Genomic DNA, 21,963 nt, shown 5'->3' with positions numbered 1-21,963 from the left:
GAGAGTGGGAATATCCATTGCTATGTGGGCTGCACAACACAAATGGGACTGTAAACCAGCAGAGATTCAGCAGGGATCGGCGGGAGCTTCACGCGAGGAAAGATTGATCTGGCTTGGCATCCCAGGTTAAAGATTCCAGTTTCCAGTGGCTTTTCTGTGAATCCACTCTCACGTTATATAGTTACCTTTCCTCAAGCAATAGTGTGAGTTACAGCTCTGTATGTAACCAAGCAATACAGGTGTTTAAAAGTATATATTTGCTACAAATGAATAATAAACCAGGAAATCAGAAAATTTAGAGATGAAAATTAATTCAAAGATGTGCAACAGAAATTAGGTGAAGATTAGATACCCTACTAATAGACTGAAGAAACTACTAAGAAATGAATGAATAAACAGCTATGCAATTGAACACAGTAATGATCAAGTATAACTTCAGTTGTAGCGTACTGTATTGAGAGGCTTCTCGTGCTCATCCTGTTCTGCTCCAGTGGGGTTATTTCTCATCTCTTCCTGCTGTAAGAAAAATTGACTCCCATCAAAGCAGTGGAGTTATGTCAGGTGGTGGGATCCAAGGTGTGTTTAGAGGGAAAGTCGTAAGGTAGAAATAATTCAGACCACAGGGAAGAATTACCAGAGTGAAATACTGAGGGTTGTATGAAATAATCTCCGTAGGGAGTGATGGCAACAACGTCTCCTGCAGCATTTGCAAGTGACCTGGCAAAACATGAGAGGATGTGTTATTCTGGTAGGGAGGAGGTTGTTGTGCCTCCTGGCTGGGGTGAGCCTGGTAGTCAAAGGACTTGGGTCTGTCAGGGTTTGGCCTTTGGAGCTTCGTAAATTTTTTTGCTGTAATTATGTGTTTTGCTGTCTCCTTTTCCTATAAACTGCTGATAAACTCACATGTGTGGGGAACCTCACTGAGCCCTCTTCTTCTTTCCGCAGCCTGGAGAAGCACATGCTGTCACACAGCGAGGAGAGGGAGTACAAGTGTGACCAGTGCCCCAAAGCTTTTAACTGGAAGTCCAACTTGATACGCCACCAAATGTCGCACGATAGCGGGAAGCACTACGAGTGTGAAAACTGTGCCAAGGTACAGTGAATTTGTAGGCTGCCTGGCACGGCTTGTGCTGCTGGATGCACAGGAGCATGCAAGTGGGGATGCCTGGGGCTGGGATGCAGGAGGACGTAGGGCTTCTGCCTTGCTCCAAATGGTTTCTCAAGGATTTACGCTTCTACTTTATAAATATGTTATTTTTCTACCCCTTTTGATTTGGAGATGGCTCTGAAGTATGAAATAAGCACTAATGCAGGATGCCGAGCATCCCTGAGCTCAGGGCATGGCACTTTGTGAGGACCGGTGGGATGTAAAAGGATCACTGAGGGGCGAGAAACCGTGGGGAAATGCAGGGCACATGGGTTCCCTAGGCTGTGTGCCAGCCGTTGGGACCAGAAACTTCAGGTCACTACTGCAATATAAATCAAGAAATAGAGATGGGCCCCAGCTGCACTAAGTGAGTGCAACTATCTCATCTCTAGAGCATCTCTGTCGCTTCCCAGCGCCAAGCTTGCTGTGTACGTTATTTGTATAGGATGTGGTGCTCTGCATTGCTTTGTAGCAGATTCCCAAAGCTTGGGCCTTTTGCATGAGGACTTTCTCATTTTCAAGTAGATTTGCTACAATAATGGGAATTTCATAATGAACTGGGACTCGTAAGATACAACCAAGCCCTGGGTGCCAGGACTGTGTCACGTACAGGATTTCTTGCTGTGTCACACTCAGTTGTCGCTATAAAGTATTTCTATTGCAGTAATGTTTAGAAGTTTCAAGCAGCCACATTTTGACTTGTTTTCTGTGAAGTCCTTGACGTCAAAAGCACAATTTCTAATGGCAGGGTCAAATGCATCTGCTGCAGCAGCTGCCAAGGGGTTAACAGGTCCACCAAATACTTGGCTGATTCTGGGAAACTGAGGCCCCATCCTGCAGGCACAGTTCCCCCTGATGCCCATTAGCAAAGTTTTTTATCTTAAATATTCCCAAATAGCTCCAAGGTTTGAATTTTAAAAGACTCTTGTAATAACTGGCTTCTTCCGCAATCAAGTTTCTTGGTTAATCAGTACTCATTTCCTAGCAGGTTTTCACGGACCCCAGCAACCTTCAGAGGCATATTCGTTCCCAGCATGTTGGGGCTCGTGCTCACGCTTGTCCAGAGTGTGGCAAAACCTTTGCCACTTCTTCAGGCCTCAAACAGCATAAACACATCCACAGCAGTGTCAAACCTTTTATATGTAAGTCTTCAACTACATGTCTTTGGTTATTTCTTTTGTTGTAAAGCAGCGTAATCTGGAAGCAGGAGTTGTGTTGTGCTCCCTGTGAATTTCCTGCTGGTTTCACGGGGGCTGTGCACTATTAAATGAGTTCTGGGTAATTTCTAGTCCAATGCAAAACATTATTTTCATACCGTTTTCCTTTTCAGACAAACACTGCATGATGTAGACATGTACCTATTGTCCCTGGGATATTTTTCCATGCACAGATGCAAAGAGCAAGTGGGGTGCGAATTTAGCAAGAAGGAGCCATGCCGGGCTCGGTGGCTGCAGCCTCACTGCTTTGCCCGGTGCCAGGCTTGCTGCTCTCCTTCCTGCTGCTGTGCCGTGCCCTGTGCTGGATCCAGCCTTGCTGCACAGGGCAGCGTCAGTGCTGGCAATGGGGAGGGGGTGGCAGTGCCAGGGTGGGCACGGGGGAATGGCAGTGGCTGCAACCACCGTTGGGACACGTTGGGAATTCGGCAGAGCCAGCAGTACCTGCAAGGCTGTTTTGCTTTGGGAGTTAATTTTGGGCCACAGAGTCTCCACCACAGATGCGGTGACTTTTGCTGGAGTCGGAAAATAAACCTTAGAGGCAGTGAATTTCAGTTGGAGGAGGTTGCTGCCCTCCTTGAGGCTCCTTTGCATGCCCCACATTTAAGTATTGAGTTGAGCCATTAGATCTTTGCCAGCAGCTGCTCCAGCCATAAAACTTGCCTCGTATGTGGGCCTGACTCTGTGCTGGGCTATAAATCGGATCCTCAAAGTCTCACGGGTTGTGCTTGCTGCTGAGGCAGATCCTGGTAGGTAATGGTGCAGGTTGCCTTCTCTCCCTTTCACCAGAGAAGCAGAGGCAGAAAATACTCAAGAATATTGTTCTGGGTAGTGCTGATCTCCACCACAGCCTTTTCAGGCACCTGCTATGGCTTGACAGGCACCTTGTGGCCATGTCCCCTACTTGTCTGCTTAACTTCTTTATCTTTTGCTGCTCTCGGCAGCAATTTCCAAAATATCAGCAGCACTCCTGGACAAAGCGGTGGCCATAGGCTAAGGTAATTCCTCAAGAGGAGGAGGAGTATTGGCTTGAAAGACTCATTTGTGTGAAATCTGTATGCCTGCCATTGGGTTAGATAATACCCGTGGTTTGGGCTTCTTCAATGAGAAAATGCACAACTAGATCCAATAATAAATATCACTAATAATTTTTAAACCTGATTACAGGTTAAGTAGTTACACTTAAAGGTTATAATCATTAGAAAGCAGTAACTTCTGGCTAAGTAGGGAATCTTAGCCTGATGGTCTTGTTGCAATACCCTACATAAAAGTCTGTGAGTAGCACCTCTCATAAATGAAATAACCTCTCAAATACTCTTTGTTACTATTTATTCTGATAAATCAAAACAGCAACTGGTATTCTTCATACGTACAGTGTGAGGGATGAAACCCCATTGAGCAGCCTAGGAATAACACCCATGTAATTGCAGAACAAAAGGGTTTGGAGACCACATGTTTGGTAGGCTTTGCTAAGTGATGGGAGGGAGAGAGGGTCACCTAAAGGAGATATCTGTTTTCCACCAGAAGGCCACACACCATGATTTACTCGTACCAGTCTGTTTATGGCAACTGTCTCTTATTACAGTACACCGCCCAAGCTTGAGTGAAAACTCACCAACACTAAGGTAATTACTCACTGCCTTCGCAAAATCTCCAGCCTCTCCAAATAGAAACCACATGCCATAATAGACTGAACATATTCAAAATAGTACTTACAGTAATTTTTTTTTAATAAGCAGAAAATATGCAAACTTAACTGCTGCCTAATTTGGGTTCCAGAGACAATCGCGGTACAGAGTGTGTGTAGGCATGAGATGAATTTTGGCAATTTCGGAGCCAGATTGGGAGTTTGTGTTAAACCTGGGGTCTGTAGAGCAATAAAAGCTGCAAGGAGGGAAGCTTCCCTTACAAGTTAGTTGCTTAGAAGTATGGCACTGAGATTTAAAGGGTGTATTAAGGTGTAATAGGAGAAATCAAACCCAGCTTCTGTTGCTTTGATACATGGAAGCAATTAAAGTTGATAACTGTCCCCATCTACTAAAGTTTAAGCAAAACTACTTGGAAATAAAAGTCGTGTGATGAAAAAGTGGTAGATCTTATAACACGAACTTACCTGAGGGGTCCTGGCTCCTGTGAATACCCACAGAGGTCGAGGTGGTGCAATTGATTTTGACCCGGTCCCCCCTCCAGAATCAGCAGGGCACCGGGTGTGCGCTTCACTGACCCCATGTTACACCCCAGCTTCAGGTGATGGTTCCCAGGAGTAAGACTACTGAGGAGATTAAGGGCTTTGGACCCCGGCCCAGAATTTCTTTGCCAGCCTGGAGAGCCAGTGGATTGAATAGACTGACATGTAAATGCAAGAGGCACCTTGAGCAAGCAGCACCTCATTAAATAGTTTTAAATATTTTTTTATGCTCAAAAAGGTAAAGTCCTCAGTACAACTGTTAATTGTTTGATTGAAATTATAGTAGTAAATATTTATGTATTTTAATGGTATTGCTATTATTGGTTTAATTTATTTTTGAAACGGAGATAAAATATGTTTAGTCAAATGATTAATTTACATCTCCCTTTGTAGTTTGTAAGGATATCTCTCAGCTGTGAGTGTGTATTTTTGCTCTTCTTTGGAGTGGAATATTTCTCGGTTGACTTTTGAATATATTATCGGAGAATAATAATCTAATAATTTACGGATGTTCTTTAAGGAGAACTTCCCAAACTTTAGGAAGACTAAATCTGTGCCAGTACACGCCTTTTCACCTGCTTGCCGCCCTAGCCTACCTGAGTGAAATGCTATATTTAATAATCATGTGAATAAGAAGCAGGCCCTTGACACAACCTGGTAGAAGATCAAAAGTTCACAAAACACGATTTGTTTTTAATTATATATTAGCCTAGTCTCACAAATGTATGGGTTGGAGATTTTTTTTCTGGAAAAGTATGTACAGTCTGATGCTCTGCTGCTGAATGTTAGGTATACCGCTTCACACAAGGAGGGGAGTTGGCCCATAATATCCAAGGTAAACCTTGTGCAGACCTACGGATGTGTCACTTGAGTCACCATTTTGGTCAGTTTAATTTTGGTTTCTGTGATCAACCCGGTGGGAGCAGGGAAAGCTTTTTTGTGTAAGACCTCAGCAGTGAAGGTCAGGGGCCTGATTCTGTACCGTGAACTCTGGAGGTGACGTTCGTTTGTGGGAGCAGAGACCTTATGTCTGCAAATAGGCTAAAAATGGGAGGAAATAGCAGAAAAAGCAGAGCTTCATACTTCAATAAACAACAAATAGTTCTGTATTAAATAAAAATAGTTCTATGTTAAATGGGCAAATTAAATATTTTCCCCTCAAAAAAAGAAACAGAAAGTACTTATCCACAGAAAATCTAGCATTTTCAAAGAACTTGAATAATTTCTCTTCCCTTCTCTTCTCCTCTTCTCTTCTTCTCCGCTTCTCCTCCTCCGCTTCTCCTCCTCCGCTTCTCCTCTCTCCTTTTTTCTTCTTCTTCATTTTCTTTATTATATCTCTTTTCTTTCTTGTCTTTCCTTGTGAATGAAGATTTCCAACAGGAACAGTAACTGATACACAGCAACAAACATTCTTCCTGAATTACCGCATTGCAAATTTCCTGTGGTTGGGCCCAATTCTGCACGCTTTACCCCACGAATTGTCCTGGGGATGTCAACGGGATGCGAGCAGGGAAAACGGGTGGATCAGGCAAGATCAGGCCCTGGAACAATAGCAGCATTGTTGCTGAGATATGAAGCAGCCTGCTGAAGAGGTAAACAGTTAAGAGATGACAACAAGTGGTCAAGTTTCTCAAGGGCAGAGGTTTAGAGGAGCAGGAAGGTTAGTGCAGGCCCCGGTGTGAGTGGAAGTTAGAGGACGTGATTGCAGTTCATGGGAACCAAGAGTGCAGGATGGGATACATTCAATTCAGTTTCCTTTGCAGGCTTAAAATAGAGCCATTGTAAATTATGTCAGTCTGTCTCAAATCATGAAAATGATTGTTAAAAAGGCCTCAGAATAAACAATGTGTATTGTTGCGTGGCTTTGATGTGTGAAAGATGAGAGCTTATGATATAACACAAATTAAATAAAAATAAAGTGACCACATGCTTTTTCCTGGCTGGGAAAAAAAACCAAAACCCACAAACAAAAAACCCCGAAAGGATTTATTACATAGGGATAACTGCTTACTGATAATGCTGCTGCCTTTTTTTTAAACAAGGCTGGAGCTGATACTGTTAGAAGCACGGTAGTGCAGAGGCACAGACAGATTTTAGCATCATGAAAAGCACAAGTCGTAGCACAGCCTTGAGACTTGCCCGATGCCCCTGCTCATCCAAAGGATGCCAAAAGGGGACATAAAAAGGCACTGGGGAGCTGAGTGGTATCCTCTTCAAAACTGCATTTTAACTTACAGACCTATAACTTGGTTGTGGCCTCAGTTTGCTCCCAAAGGTTTGTAACAGGCAGAAGACTGGGGAGCTGCAAAATCCCGTTTGCTTCAGTGCTGTGATTCACTCTTCATGGTGTCTCGCTCTGCACCGCCGGGGCCACTTTCAGCCTCCGGCTGCTGAAAATGGTTGCTGGAAGCTGCGCTGTGACGTGCCGGTGTCGCGGGCTAGGTCAGGCCCATGAGCTCAAGGTAGATCTCCTCCATGATGCGGTTTCAGGCTTTCTCCAAGTACTGCTTTTGTGAGGCTGAAGCTATTCTCATTCCAGAGGAGCTTGAAAGGAAATCCATTGAGCTGTTTTGAGCAGCAGACACACAAATAAATACAGCTGCATTCTTAAAGGAAATTGTTGAAATAGAGTGTATTTTTTCATGTGCAAGAGACAAATAAGCAATATTAAGATTAGTAAAGTTATTAAGACATGGAATTCAGAGTTACAGCATCCCAGGCACCTGTAGGGACTATATGCATTATAAACATAGAAAAGCTTTGGACATACAAGAGTACTAGGCTGAGGTTACTCAGGCTCTAGCCTGAACTTCCATGAAATTAAATGCTTAATTGTAAGTGGAAACAAATGTTTTTTGTTAATAAGGTTATGCACTTGGAAATACCTGGTTGTCTCCTTCTTCACCTCCTTGATATCCTTGTGGTCCTGCAGGCTGAAAGCTCTGTGCGGCGGCTCTATCTCCTGTCTGGTCCTGCAAATATTTATTTTAATGACTAACTTTCCACATGTGATTAGTGACGTAATGAATGTCATCTGAAGACACGAGCGCTTGATTGTGCAGGGGCACTGTGGGTTTGTACGGTGTTACGGCACCAAGCCGGGGCTCTTGGTGGGGCTCTGGGTGCTAATGCGAAATGGAATAACAGCACCAAATATGCAACACTGTGTAATGCAAAGAGCAAACAAGGAAACTTTGTCTTTTAGTGATTTAAGGCCTTTTCTGGTTTGTTGGAGTGGGTTTTGGTGCTGTCTTTAGGCATTTGTCTGCTTGGATGCCTTGCTTTGGAAGAGACCAATAGCTTTTTGTGCATTTGGGCACCAGACTTCTCCTTACGGCTTCCTAATTGACATTTGGTGGGTAAAAAAGTGGTGTTATTTGCAAAATTTTGAGGGTGGGGGCAATTACCATAAAGCCTGAGATATGTTGTTGTTGTTGTTTACATACAGGTGAGGTCTGCCATAAATCCTATACTCAGTTTTCAAACCTTTGTCGTCATAAGCGCATGCATGCTGATTGCAGAACCCAAATCAAGTGCAAAGACTGTGGACAAATGTTCAGCACTACGTCTTCCTTAAATAAACACAGGAGATTTTGTGAGGGCAAGAACCATTTTGCAGCAGGAGGATTTTTTGGCCAAGGCATTTCACTTCCTGGAACCCCAGCTATGGATAAAACGTCCATGGTTAATATGAATCATGCAAATCCGGGCCTTGCTGACTATTTTGGAGCCAATAGGCATCCTGCTGGTCTTACCTTTCCAACAGCTCCTGGATTTTCTTTTAGCTTCCCTGGTCTGTTTCCTTCAGGCTTGTACCACAGGCCACCTTTGCTACCTACTAGTTCTCCTGTTAAAGGACTACCGAGCGCAGATCAGACAAACAAAAGTCAAAGTCCCCTCATGACAAATCCTCAGATACTGCCAGCCACCCAGGATATTTTGAAGGCACTAAATAAGCAACCATCAGTAGGGGAGAATAAGCCAGTGGAGCTTCAACCAGAGAGGTCCTCTGAAGAGAGGCCGCATGAGAAACTCAGTGACCAGTCAGAGAGTAGTGACCTTGACCTTGACGATGTCAGTACCCCCAGTGGCAGTGACCTGGAAACCACCTCGGGCTCTGATCTGGAAAGTGACATTGAAAGTGAGAAAGAGAAATTTAAAGAAAATGGTAAAATGTTCAAAGACAAAGTAAGCTCTCTGCAGAGCCTGGCTTCAATAAATAATAAGAAAGACCACAGCAATCATTCCATTTTCTCACCATCCTTAGAGGAGCAGACTGCGGTGTCAGGAGCGGTGAATGATTCTATAAAGGCTATTGCTTCTATTGCTGAAAAGTACTTTGGTTCAACAGGACTTGTGGGGCTGCAAGACAAAAAAGTCGGAGCCTTACCTTACCCTTCCATGTTTCCCCTCCCATTTTTTCCAGCATTCTCTCAATCAATGTATCCATTTCCTGATAGAGACTTGAGACCGTTACCCTTGAAAGTGGAGCCCCAATCACCCAGTGAAATAAAGAAGATTCCAAAGGGAAGCTCTGAGTCTCCCTTTGACCTCACCATAAAGCGTAAGGAGGAGAAGCCACTTACTCCCATACCCTCAAAGCCAGCAGCCCCCTCTGCGGCAAGCCAGGACCAGCCTCTAGATCTCAGCATGGGCAGCAGAAGTCGAGCCAGTGGCACAAAACAAGCCGAGCCTCGGAAAAACCACGTCTTTGGAGAAAAGAAAGGAGGTGACCTCGAGCAAAGGAAAGCTTCGGAGTCCTCCTTGCAGCACGCCAGGCCCACCCCATTCTTTATGGATCCCATTTACAGGTAACAGACTATCCGCTGCCTTTCGGCATCCTTTGGTACAGGCAGCTAGGTCTGTCAGGGCCACCTGCCCACGGAGGCAGGACAACCACATCCCATCCCCCTCCCACTGGCCCTGGAGGCATCATCCCACCCCTGAGGCATGGGGTGGCCCAGGCTGCATGCAAACCTGTGCACCCCGCCTCAAATCTGAGCTGCTCGCAGCGAACCCTGGCTCTGCTAACGCTGCAATTAGCAAGTCTTCATGACTGCCCTCATTGCCGTGGGTCATTAGTTTCAATTGCGTAACTTGACATGCAGAAGTTGAATGTTTTCTCTTACCCATAAGTGAATTGGCATCAGTATTGAATGTTTGTCTATTTACTGTGTATTTGACACCACTGGTTTGCCCCAAATTCCTTTTCTTCCAAAATGCTGCCCACCTTCCTTGACTGCCCTCAGCCTTCCCCTGGAAATTCCAGCGCATCTCACCAGGGTGCCACCTGGACACCACCTTTCTGATGCCTCCTGAATTAAATAGGAGTATCTCATAAGTACAACAAGGAAGCAAATTTGTCCTAAAGTGTATAAACAGTACGGAAATTAAGAGTGATTTCGGCCCTTTTTTACCCTTTTTTGAGCAATGGGTTGATTTCTCCAGGCATTTCATTAATATAATTGAAGGTGCAGTGTCCCTGTGTGTACAAAGCCTAACCGGCGGGCTAGTTAATCTGATCTACCTTATGAAATCAATGGGAGCCTTGTCTGCGGCTTTGACGGGTGCACAAGCAGACACTGCCAGTGAGCTGGGGTTTTAAAAACCAGTGGTAAAATCCTGACCCCTCAGTGTTTCCCAGCAGTGCTGAGACAGATCTCACTGGGATCTGGATTTCACCTGCTTCCTGTGTACGTCAGCCCCTCTTTGCCCTTCGCCTTCTGCTCGTGCATCTGAAACCAGCCAAAGTCATGCATCTAAATTAGTTTAGAAAATTATTAGCCATAAAAATATTTGTCTGTTATAGAAATGACTGATTTTAAAGCCTATTGCTAAAAAAAAAAAAGAAAGTTACTGCCATGTAAATTATATTAATTTCTTTATCTGAAAAAGAAATGCTATGGGCAAAGTTTTTGGAGAGTGCTGTCGCATAAGACAACAGGTATGCATTATGAGGAAACAGGATATGATGTTATTTACTGAGATGGTTTTATTCATGCCAGATTGATATCTGAATTAGACTATAGGTTTTCTTTGCGTCATACTCTTTTTAAATGCCTGAAGCAGTGGAAATAATGATCCGTGTTTTATGGTCCTGCATTAGAAACTAATGAAATCTGTACAAATCTGACAGCACAGCATGAGGCCAGTGGCTACTGAGCCTTCCTTTGCCCTGAGTTATATCTATGTATGGATAAGAGGATCTGTCCCATGAACCGCACATATCAAGCAAAATCCTCAAACTTCCATGCTGCATCTGAATTATCCACACTGTGTTTCGCTGCGTAAATGCCCACTTGAGCTGATCACAGTCCTTGTTGCTGGCATATCAGATTCAGTGTGTCCCCACAAGCCCGGCTTTCTCACCCTGCTCGTGTGTGGCCATGCAGGAAAGTTTTCCAGGATGGTGCCTGTGATGTCTTGCATGGGCAGATGAGAAAGGACCCATTGCTCAAGGCTCCTGTTGCCTTGAATTCCTCTCCTCTGAGTGGAGAGCACACTTGGTTGCCTTATCACTTTAGAAGAGTGCTCGGTAGTTAGTCGTTCCTATTATAATTACTACCAGTCTTTTGAAATGGAATTATTTCCTATATAAATGATATAATCTCCCTTTAATGGCAATTCACAGCCCCCACCCACAGTAATGAGCTGTATGCAGGCATCGAGAGTTGACTGTACTTCCTTATCTTTTACGATTATCTCTGAGAAACAAATTACTTGATGTATAACTGACTATTTTAAACATTGGTAGATGTATAATTATTAATATCTGAGACTGATTCATCACAAGCAAATCTAATTTTAACATTTACAGAGTAGAAAAAAGAAAGTTAACTGACCCACTGGAAGCTTTAAAAGAGAAATACTTGAGACCTTCCCCAGGATTCTTGTTTCATCCACAAGTAAGTATTTTCGGAATTTTGATGTTGTAAACAAGCCTGTTGATGCTTCAAAGCAGGTGCAGAGAAATGAATGCAGTCTTAGTCATTTTTGGATTTCCTAAAACACACAGTTTTTGCTGTACCATTGTGGTGGAAAGCATAAGCATTGTTCTGAGCTTCTTGATGTTTTGCAGATGAAACAACATGTTTTGATTATAGAGGAAGCCAGATACAAACTACATGTATGTTTTAGAATTGTGTTCCTCCAAAACTGTAGTGTAGCTACCAACACTTAGAGCTACCCATGTCTTCTTCAGCACTCTCCTTGCGCTAGCTACCAACACTTAGAGCTACCCATGTCTTCTTCAGCACTCTCCTTGCGCTGGGCTGTTGTGGTGGAGTCAGCAGTGGCTGCAAGGAGGATATGTAGATTCAAAGTTGGGCCAGCAAAGCTGAGCATCCCAGTTGTCAATATTTAAGGACTCCTAGAAAAGAGATAAAACCTTCCACCCAATGCTTTCAAGTCTCGTCATGCAAATACTCCATCTTTCTTAGGTACCTGTGGTGGGCTGTAGTGTGTGCGGTGACTTTGTAGATCCTTGCTCCTCCGTACCTGAAGACATGCTATATGAGAGGGCTGCTGTCTTGTTCATAGGCTGTAATCCTGCTGCTTATTTGCTGAGTAACAAAAATTTAGGAGAGTGTCCCTAAATATGGTGTAACAACTGCAATATGTACGTAGTATAGAAATAGGACATGTATGCGAACTGTACATTGCTTTTCTTCAACAGCACTGCACCCTCATTTTGTCTTCCTCCTCCTTGCCCAAGGGGATTTTTCTAAGACTTTGGGTTAAATCTTATGCCTGAAATAAAATGCTCTGTGGTATTGGGAATTTTGAACTGCTTGCTGACTACGGGCTGCTTCATCCTACTAATGACACCCCATACAAATCTTGTATTTTAAGTGTACAACCAGGAGCTGCTTCAGAAGCTGGTTCAGCTTCCTCTGAATTCCTGGGCGTAACATGCCAATAATCTGCCCCTTCTTGCATTTCTTTTTTTTTTCTCTCTCAGTGAAGTCAACAGTTGTTATGTCCTAAGTTGTATGGAATATATTCTGAAATACGGGATTTCTGCAGAACTGGGAAGAGCAGCTGATGGCACGTATAGTTGCAGATGCACAAGCATAATGCTATTGCATGGGTGGAGAGTGCAGAAAAATACCCCGTTCTAGATCCAGTGCCTGAAGGAATTGATGAATCTATTAGGCATTAAAGTCACTAAGAATTTATCAACAAGATTTAGTAGCAGCTCAGCACCTCTTGCCAAGTTACCTTATTTGCCAAAGTTGCAAAGCAACAAGTTACAATCCCCATTTTGCAGCAGATAGTGCTAATGCACGAACACACAAACAGGAGCTCGAGCCTCTGTGTCCTCTGCTGTCAAACCAGGCTGGTTCCTCTCCATTAAGTGTGTGATTGTGTTAGAGCAGCTAAGGGGCTGCAAATTAATAGTAAATTATTTAAATGATGGCATATTAGGTGCTGTATTGATGGAAGAAACTATTATTTTGCTTAGTGCTAGCTAGCTTTTGAGGTGTAAATCTGTGTTGTTTAGTGAAGTTGGATTCAAGGATTCAAGCTGGATTCAAAATGAAGGTTTTGCCACAGGTTGGTGTGATGATGGTGGTAGGTAGCGTGGTCAGTGGGTGGGAAGGGAAACTAAAATGCACTGTTAGGAGTTTGGCTGTGGTGGGCAGGGAAGGAGTTGGGTACTCTGCTATGCAGTGTTGCATGAGCCTGAGTTACACGGGGAACTAGAGAAGAGCTAATGGGAGCTAGGCAAGGATGCTGTAGGCGTGCAGGTGAAATGGAGACATTGGGCATTTTTCCATTAGTGGGCAGGATGTCGGGATTTCAGCCTTCGTGTTTTTTGACAGAGTTGTTTATTGTTGGTGCCCGAGGAAGGTCCCAGTGTGGTCACCAAGTCCGTCAGGGTGAGCAGGAGGTGCAGGATGCCACCTCCCTGCTGAGGTGCCAGCTGAGGAGGGGCAGAGCCATCCCCTCTGCCAGGAGGGAAGGCTAGCTGTGCGCCTGCCGTGCTTGACCTATTCCTTCACATTTCTCGTTTTGCAATAGAAAGAAAACAAGCATCCATGGTAAAAGCTGGCTTTCATTTTATCATTTATCTAGCTGCTAGGGATGACGTCTTTAACTTGGTGTGAGGTGGATGGATACAAAGGTCGTGAGTGCAACATGCGCTCTTAGTACATTGTAAAAGAAAACTAAACCACCATCACATGTCCTGTCAAAAAAGTAAATGCCAAAATCTGCTATTTTGCGGCCTTTAATAGAAAAGAGTCTCCTGTTTGCAAAGGCAGAATTTGACTTGGTATTTATGGAGGACTGGGGAACAGTTGCAGAAAAGCTGTTTTTCCTTTATAGTCCTGTTCACCCCTGTAAAAGTACAGGTGTGGAGTGCACCGACAGTTTTCATTTTCTGCTGGCAGTATTTGTCTGCGTAAAACATGAACAAAATTATTGTTTGTGTCCTACAAGTTTGTGTATCTGTAGGTGAATTTGTTTCTGAAATGGGCCATCTGATGAAGCAAAAAATTATTTTTTTTAAACTATATAAAGTGACAGCTAACAGATGGATCTTTAAAATAGGCTTCAGAAGTAGAGATTAAGGATATAAACCCTGCAGCCCTTATACTGTCCCTGTCTGGGCAAAATTCCTTCTAGTGGCAGTGGCCCAACAGCTAGGAAAATTACATCATTTAATGATATTTCACAGTAATTTGCCATTACAAGGATTGTATTTTTAGGGAGAGAATACCCCGATGCAACAAATCATTCAGAATAACATTTTAATTAGTATCTAAATAAAATCTTAATTAGTAGATTGATTGCAATGAGGGTTCCAATGCACGAATAATGTGTTGTTTTTGTTTCAATTTTGCTCCCAGTTCCAATTGCCTGATCAAAGAATTTGGGTAAGTTCATTGCTTATATTTTTGATTTAATCATTGTGAAATAAATTGCATAAGAAAAATATAGTATGAAAGAAAACTTACCACTCAATTATGGAGCATGCCAGGCTTTCCTACACAGTGTTGTAGCTGTAGCAGATAAATGTCCTCTTATGTCAAATTGGCTTTATTTTTACCTACCTAATCCTGCCGGTTTTATTTGGTGAAGGCAATGGGAGCTTTACCTGAGAGTTACAAAATGCAGTTTTTCTTTATAATTAACTGAAATTGGTCCAAGCCGTTTCCTTCAGATTGCAGTGAAATTTTCAGGCTGAAATCTTAGGTTGCAATAGTTATAAATATTTAATCTGCATTTGAGATATTAAAACACAGAGCCTCAGAGAACTTCACGTTTCTATCTGGCATTGAGCTTAATGGGACTTAGTCACTTTAATAGCTTTAAAGTTTTGAGCTTAATTGCTCATTGCTGTACTTAAAGCAGAAATACAACACCCATTTGTTTGCTGTGTTTGGGTCAAATTTGTCCTGTGTGTATACTTACATCGTCCCCCTTATGCGAACAGGAGTTGTGCTTTTAGTACTGTGGGATAAATTTGAGTTTGCTCTTCTATTTTTAGAAAACATTATTTTTAATATGTCTAAATTCTTCATGAAAAAAGAGCCACAGCAACTGCTTTCACAGATGCAACTCAAATACCACCGTGTTTTGCTCTTGCATTGCTGGCTCTTCAGCTGCAGCACTGAACCCATAAATACTTGTCCCAGATTATTCCCAACCTTTGGGCTTCAGAAGGGAGAGCTGGAGCCAGCCGGCTGCGGCTTGGGTCCTGACTCACTCTCCTTCATCACTCAGAGGCAACGTGGACTAGTTTCACAAGACAAAGCCAGGATTTCACATGTACACTTTTCCACGTGCATGTCTGTATGGGGCCAGTGCGGGAGCCCTCAGAGGTACTGCCCCTGCAGATTGGCTCCTAGCCCTGCCCTTCTCCATGCTTCAAAAGCAGCGGTGGACCCATGCATACACATGGCTTTTAATCCCATTTTCTTCCTGTAAAGCAGTGGTTTATGCAGCTGCAAAAGATGCACTAGGATCCTGAGATGACAGGAGCTAAGCAGGCACTGAAGGGCTCCTGTGGGCACCCACAGATGCTGAATGAGCTCAACAGATAGGAGGTGGGGTTAGATGCCGGACTGGGAGAGCACAAGAGGTGGTTCCCAAACATTTTCTTTGCAGTAGAGAGAATTCAGTGTAGCACATGAAGGAGCTGTGGTAGGATTTGTGATTTGGGCCAGGCGCCTTGAATCCCCTGCTTTCAGAAAAGTAGCTTTATTTGGGCTTATTTGGGAAGTCAAAAAACCCAGTGCAGTCTGTTTCTTCTGTCTGCTTTCCTTGACATTGGCTTGGTCCTCAAATTTCCATCATCTCGTTTGTCTCCTGGCCATGCTAGTGCTTTGAGCAGCTGCAGCAGAAATAGGTCTTTAAAACATAAAGTGCCTAGAGCAGGATGCTGATTCATGGATGAATCTTCATCTTGAGATATTTGAATATGTCACATGAGCCTTTTTATCTTCGTTTGCAGTTGCGTGTGCCATATATTTCAAGATTATTTCGGACTGTTTTTCATTGTTTGGCAGGAACCCTATCGTACAAATCAATGGGCAACACCCTCTCCTGAATGGATCACAATTTATTTAGTCAATAGACTCTTTCATCCTCTCTGGTCCCATCAAGAGAAGGTGGCTGTAAAGAGGTTTTGTAGTTATAGTCAGACTTTATTTGCAATAGTTTTATGGAGAGTAATTGTAAATAATTAATTTTACAAAAAAAAAAAAAAAAAAAAGGAGATTTGGTGAGTGCATTAACAGAGCTTTTATTTTACTGGGCTTATTTTAGCATGATCCATTCTTTTAGATCAGTTAAATCCCCACCAACTGCATTAATACAAATAGAGTTATAGCAGAACTATGCTGCAGATCAGCATGAGTTTCTCACTACTGCTTCACAGAGTTCAGCCACGTGTGATAGATCCCTTGAACATGAATATAGCTCAGCCAAGTTCCATGGCTGGATGTCCAAATGCACACAGCTTCAGGACAACACATTCACAAGTTGTAGCTTTTACAGAAAGCATTATAACTTGAACTGGGGAGGGAGAAATCCTGAGCTTTAGTAGTTGGGTTTTCAGTATTTCTCTAAATAACACTAGTAAAAATAGAAAGCAAACATTTGAACAATTTTTTTTCCCATGAGTTACAGCCATAAAATCAGTTGTTTTTGTGATAATAGCAATGAAGGAGTCGCGTTTGTAAAACATGAGGTCATGTTTTACATGACATTGTCTGCTAGATTATTTCAGATCATCAGGTTGTTCTTAAAAAGCAGCAACCACAAACCTTTGCTTTATTTATACCACTTTTTCTTCTATTGGTTAATAAATTTTAAGACAAATGTTCAAGGCTCCTGCTGATGGTATCTTGCCCGTTGAAATGTTTATAAATACTTGTTTTAGCCGATTATGGTAATGTCTGCATTTTTGAGTCGGAGCTGGGGAATTGCGACTGCATATTAGTTTGCGTCAGTAGGAGGTTAATAGCCTCTCGGGGAGGTGGGGGGAAGCTGCTTCCTTTTCCAGACATCTGGACGCAGATAGAATCAACAGCTCTTATATATGTAAATCAAAAGTTACTGTTCTATATAAAATACTGTCATTCACTGATCTCAGATTAGCAGCAGGCATGACTTGTCCATAAGGCAATAGCTGTATGTAGAATATGTAATAGGATCTTCTCGCTCTCCTACCTCCTTGGAGAGCTTTCTCCGTGACCACGGCAATTACACTAATCCCATCCTTGGGGTCAAGCAGTGCCTTCCTCCCCGTGCCCCACTCAGGGATCGCTGTGGTCCTTGGGCACTCAGCTGGGGTGCAGACCCCTCCTGAAAGTGCTGCCTGGCAGCTTGAGCCACACACCTACCTCCCTGGTGTTCCCCAGGGACCACCCCTGGAGGGATGAGGTGGCCGTGAGCACCCACCTAACCTCCCAGGACAGATGCTATTGCTGGCAGCTTGCTCCAGGAGTTTGGCGCTGACTGGTAGCATCTCTGTGGCCAATACAGCTCCTACAGGGGCAAGTCTTGCTTTCCCATCAGCAGTAGTGGTATTTGAAGGAGTAAGAGCTACTTTGTGTTTCAGATGAAAGAGGGAGTTTCACTGTGGAAAAGGGAAAGGTATCTTCTTCCTGTGTTAATAATTAGTTGAAAAAAAAAATCCACCCCCAAAAAAAACTGGGGCAAAAAAGGATAAGAACAAATTAGTCTTTTTTACAATCATTCAAGATTATCAGTGGGTCCACCTCAGTGTATCACTGGGCTCTGAACTATGGCATACTCTGTATAAATGACATGGGAAGAAGGGTGAACAGACAAAGAGTACAGAGCTTGTGACTGTTTATGGAGAACAGCTACATCCAAAGCTGACTGTGAAGATTTTGCAGAAGATGGGCAGAAAGCTGAGTCACCAGGGATTAAAACAGCAATAAAACTCAATGTCAGTAAGTACCCATTAATACTGAGGGGAAAGTGTGACTCTTAACTCATGTTATTCAGGAAAAAGATCTTGAAGTCGATAGTACTATGAAAATATCATCTGAGTGCTTAGCAGAAAGGAATTGAAAACATCATTAATGTTATACTGCCCTCAGGTCTTGAATACAGCTGAAGTCCCTCTCAAAAAGGACATAGTAGAATTAGAAAAGACACAAAAAAGTGCAACAATGATGATCAGAGGTAGGGAACAGCTTCCATACAAAAAGAGACTAAGTAGATTTTGATTTTTTCAGCTTGGCAAAGAAATGCCTGAGGGAGCTGTGCCCCAGCTCTGTGAGACCATGAATGGTGAGCAGAACGTGAATGAGAAATGGTTATTCATTAGTTTTAACAATACAAAAAAAAATGAGGGGCACCCAGCTGAATTATCCAGCTAAAGGCTTAGAAGGAACAAAAGCCAGTATCTTTTCATATGCACCTAATTAAATGGGCGAACTCTCCTTGACAAAAATATAAATGAATTCGAAAAGGGTTTAGCCAAATGAATGGGAGCAGCAGCCGCCTATGGCTGTTCAACACTGTAATCGAGATGCAACCTCCAATTAGGGCTCTTGCACCTCTCGTTGCTAGTGCATGACAGAAGACACTGGGGAGAAGGTCGGTCCCTCGCCCACCCTCCTGCGCATCCCCTGGAACCACTGCCTGAAACCAGACTACCGGCTCCCCAAAAGCCTGTGTCGCAGGTTTGAAATTCCTGCTTGGTTTCAGTGTCTGAGTTAGTCCTCTGCGCAGCAAACCCCGGATTTCATATTACTCAGTTGATATTTTGCATTTAGACTGATGAGCAGGGGCTGCCTACCTGCCTGTAAAGTAACTGAGAGCTTGTTGGGGGTCCTGGCTGGCAGGATTTTAGGGGCTGTAACAAGCCCGTGCAACCCAGGTACCCATCTCGTGATAGGGGTTGCCTCCTGAAGGCCCTGAGCACCAGCACGCTCCAGGACTTCTTAAGAAAATGCCCCAGTTTTGGTTCTTGTGAGCCCTGTCTCCAGCAGCTGGTAACAGCTGTAATTATCCTGCCGGCAGCAGCGTGGCAGCGCCTCGTATCAGCAAAGGCTTGGGGCCGAGCGCTTCCCGTTGTTGCTGGTGCATTTCTTGAAAAATATAAATCATACCAGGTAACTACATAGATCAGGTTTAAAAAAAAAAAAAAGAAAAGAAAAAAAGACAACCCCACAAACAACAAACGCAATAGTCATTCCTATGGTGAGAAACATATTTTTGGAAAGCGAGTAATACTTTAGAATAATTGGAAGTGCTTGTGCTTCCTCTGAATGAGGGATTTAAGATTAGATGCTGATTTCATACCTATTTTGGGACTGATGTAATCCTGGAAGCAGTGTTGGAGGTAGTGCTGATCTGCATTGCTGTACATTAGGGAAGAATTGGTCTAGTTTCTCCTCTGCAAAATCCTGGAAACAAGAACTAAAAAAAAAAAAAAAAAAAAGCATGACTAAGACATTTTAAATGTAAAGGGCAAAATAGTTGCTTTAATATATTACTGTAGGGGACCATGTACATGAGAAATGGTCATCCAAAAATGATTTAAAACCACTAGGTAATGAAACTGACTTGAATATTAAATATACATAAATAAAACATTTATTATACTTCTCAATGCCCTTATTATTCTTCACCATAAACGTGCTATCATAACCCATGCACTGTCTTGTCATTGCTAATCAGCCCAGAGGCCAAAGGTCATTTTTCATTCAAACCATTTATTTTTTGCAATTGCAAAATAGATGAATGAAGTCTTGTGGGGAACAATTAGAAGGAATTAAAGGCAGTGGGAAAACTATAGTAAAAGCTTTGAGAATCAATTCTGACTAAAGAAAAAGATGAAGTCGTCTCAAAAGAAATATATGGTAATGTTGAGGTGTATGGGTTGATAATGACAACTTGGTGCCGAGATAGAATTACCTCCTCTCCCAGCAGCATCATCATTACATATCTCACGCCTGTGATCAGTACATGTCAAAATCCTTCATATTGACAAATGTGCTGTCCACTTGCATCTGTGGAGAATGTTTTAGCAGCTGAGTGATTATGAATCAAACCCCAGAGCTTACAGCCCCTACTGCCTCGCAATGCTTTCACATTTGTTGCCTGACAAGTAAATGTATCTTGACTTCCCTCTGAGATTTTTTTTTTCTTTTTTTTGCACCGTGTTTGATGAAAGACATTTGGCAAATTGGCAGTGGTACCCTGTACATTGCAATTTGTACTCAGCATTAGGAATCTGAGCATGAAATGAGAGGGCAGGCTACAGGCTAAAGGGAAAAAAAAACCCCAACCCAAAGCCAGAGCTAACCATGATGTGAACAGTCATTCCAGGAGGCAAACGTGCGATTCTGCTCATTAAAATAAAAATTTTAAAAAACAACAAATGATTAAAATAGAATTTTAAAATCCCAACAGTCAGATTAACCTCTTATGAATTTTGAAGAAAGGGCTGTAAAGGTGTTCTCAGCTGAGGAGCGTTCAGCATCTTGTCTTTCATAGAATTTCCGCCTTCGTTACAACTGAAGTATCGCACAGGGCTCATGCTGTGGTTTTTTTATGATGTGTAGGTGAGATCTTGGGTTTCTTTTCTTTAATTTGTTTGTGACGTTATGAAGAGGCAGATGGTTTCTCTCACCTATCAGTAGGCTTAGCATCAGTCTTGAACTCTCCAAGTGACAAAGTTTGAGATTTTGGAGCAGTTTTCATGGTCGGTTCCAGACACCTTAAAGGAAATCATTCTCCAGGAATTATTTAATCCCCAATCCCTAAAAATTACAGTCAGCTAACCAAGAGTGGAGGCATCCCAAAGTACATAGAGTTTACAAGCAACTAAAAGTGGAGCAGGAATATTAGGAGGTTGTAGAAAAATAAGAGGCATCTAAGAGGTAATGTAAACACATGGCACCAAACCCATTAAAGCTTCATTTCTTATGGCTTTATCTCATGGTCTTTAACTGTGAAGGGCAAGAAGACTGGGCTGAATGGTTGGATGTGGCTGGGGCACTGACGGAGCCTTTCTGGATCTGGCTTGTTGCAGCCCTTGGTTGAGCTAGCGTTAGTAAGGTTTCTTCTGCAATATTTGTTCTCTGCAAGTCCTTTAACAAAACCCTGACTGGGCAAATTAAGTTATTTTTGGAATCTATTTTTTCTGTTGATTTGGTCAAAAATGGCCAATGGTTTCAGTAGAGGGGATGACTAGACTAAACTCATAAGCACACAGCCACAGAGCACGACTGCATAAACTGGAATTTTATAGAAGCTGAGGCTTAAAAATAAGAAGAAATTAACACTGACTGATTTCGATGTTGTGTGGAAGCAGCTTTCCATTACAGCGATTAGGGCAGGAGTTCTGCTGTATGCTAGCCTTGCAGAGAAACCCCACTGTAGTGGTTATGGGCGTTACTCGAAGTGGGACAACATCGTGGCCACCACCTTGCCTGACGTGCCCCATCATTTTTGAGACTGCAAGTGTAGATTTGCCCTCCCCCCACCTTTTTTTCTCTTGGCAGTGTCTGTTCTTTGTGTTTTGGCTTTCCAGTGAGGGCAGAAAGCCACAGCAGCATTCACTGTGACGGGTTCTGTGCTATCTTCTGTTGCAGATGTCAGCTATAGAAAACATGGCCGAAAAGCTGGAGAGCTTCAGTGCCCTGAAACCGGAGGCCAACGAGCTGATCCAGTCGGTGCCGTCCATGTTCAACTTCCGCGCGCCGCCGAGTGCCCTGCCCGAGACCCTGCTGCGCAAGGGCAAGGAGCGCTACACCTGCAGGTAGCCCCGCGGCCACGCTGCGCCGCCCTCCCAGGCCCCCAGAGCCCACCCTGCATGGGCAGCTGATGGGGACCGCAGCAGGTCTTTCAGGGCTGTGTGTGCCCAAAAAAGCATAGAAAGCCTTTTGCTTTGGGGTTCTTATTTATTAAATTACTGGTAT

General features: G+C 43.2%; 1 protein-coding gene across 2 annotated transcripts in view; it reads left to right on the top strand.

The window, feature by feature from the left end:
* The window catches only part of MECOM (MDS1 and EVI1 complex locus), a 348,406-nt gene that overhangs the window by 315,640 nt on the left and 10,803 nt on the right, over nt 1-21,963 (top strand). The window contains exons 6-11 of one of the 2 annotated variants that reach the window (XM_056358820.1): nt 946-1,093; nt 2,136-2,289; nt 7,998-9,360; nt 11,367-11,454; nt 14,404-14,430; nt 21,637-21,803. In XM_056358820.1, coding sequence (XP_056214795.1) covers nt 946-1,093; nt 2,136-2,289; nt 7,998-9,360; nt 11,367-11,454; nt 14,404-14,430; nt 21,637-21,803 — 1,947 coding nt within the window. Of the gene's footprint in view, nt 1-945; nt 1,094-2,132; nt 2,290-7,997; nt 9,361-11,366; nt 11,455-14,403; nt 14,431-21,636; nt 21,804-21,963 lie in introns of both variants that reach the window. The other variant, XM_056358821.1, reaches the window with a different exon arrangement.

This window comes from Falco biarmicus, chromosome 13 (assembly GCF_023638135.1).
Source record: "Falco biarmicus isolate bFalBia1 chromosome 13, bFalBia1.pri, whole genome shotgun sequence".
NCBI classification, from domain to species: Eukaryota; Metazoa; Chordata; class Aves; order Falconiformes; family Falconidae; genus Falco; species Falco biarmicus.
This window is presented reverse-complemented; position numbering and strand designations above follow the sequence as displayed.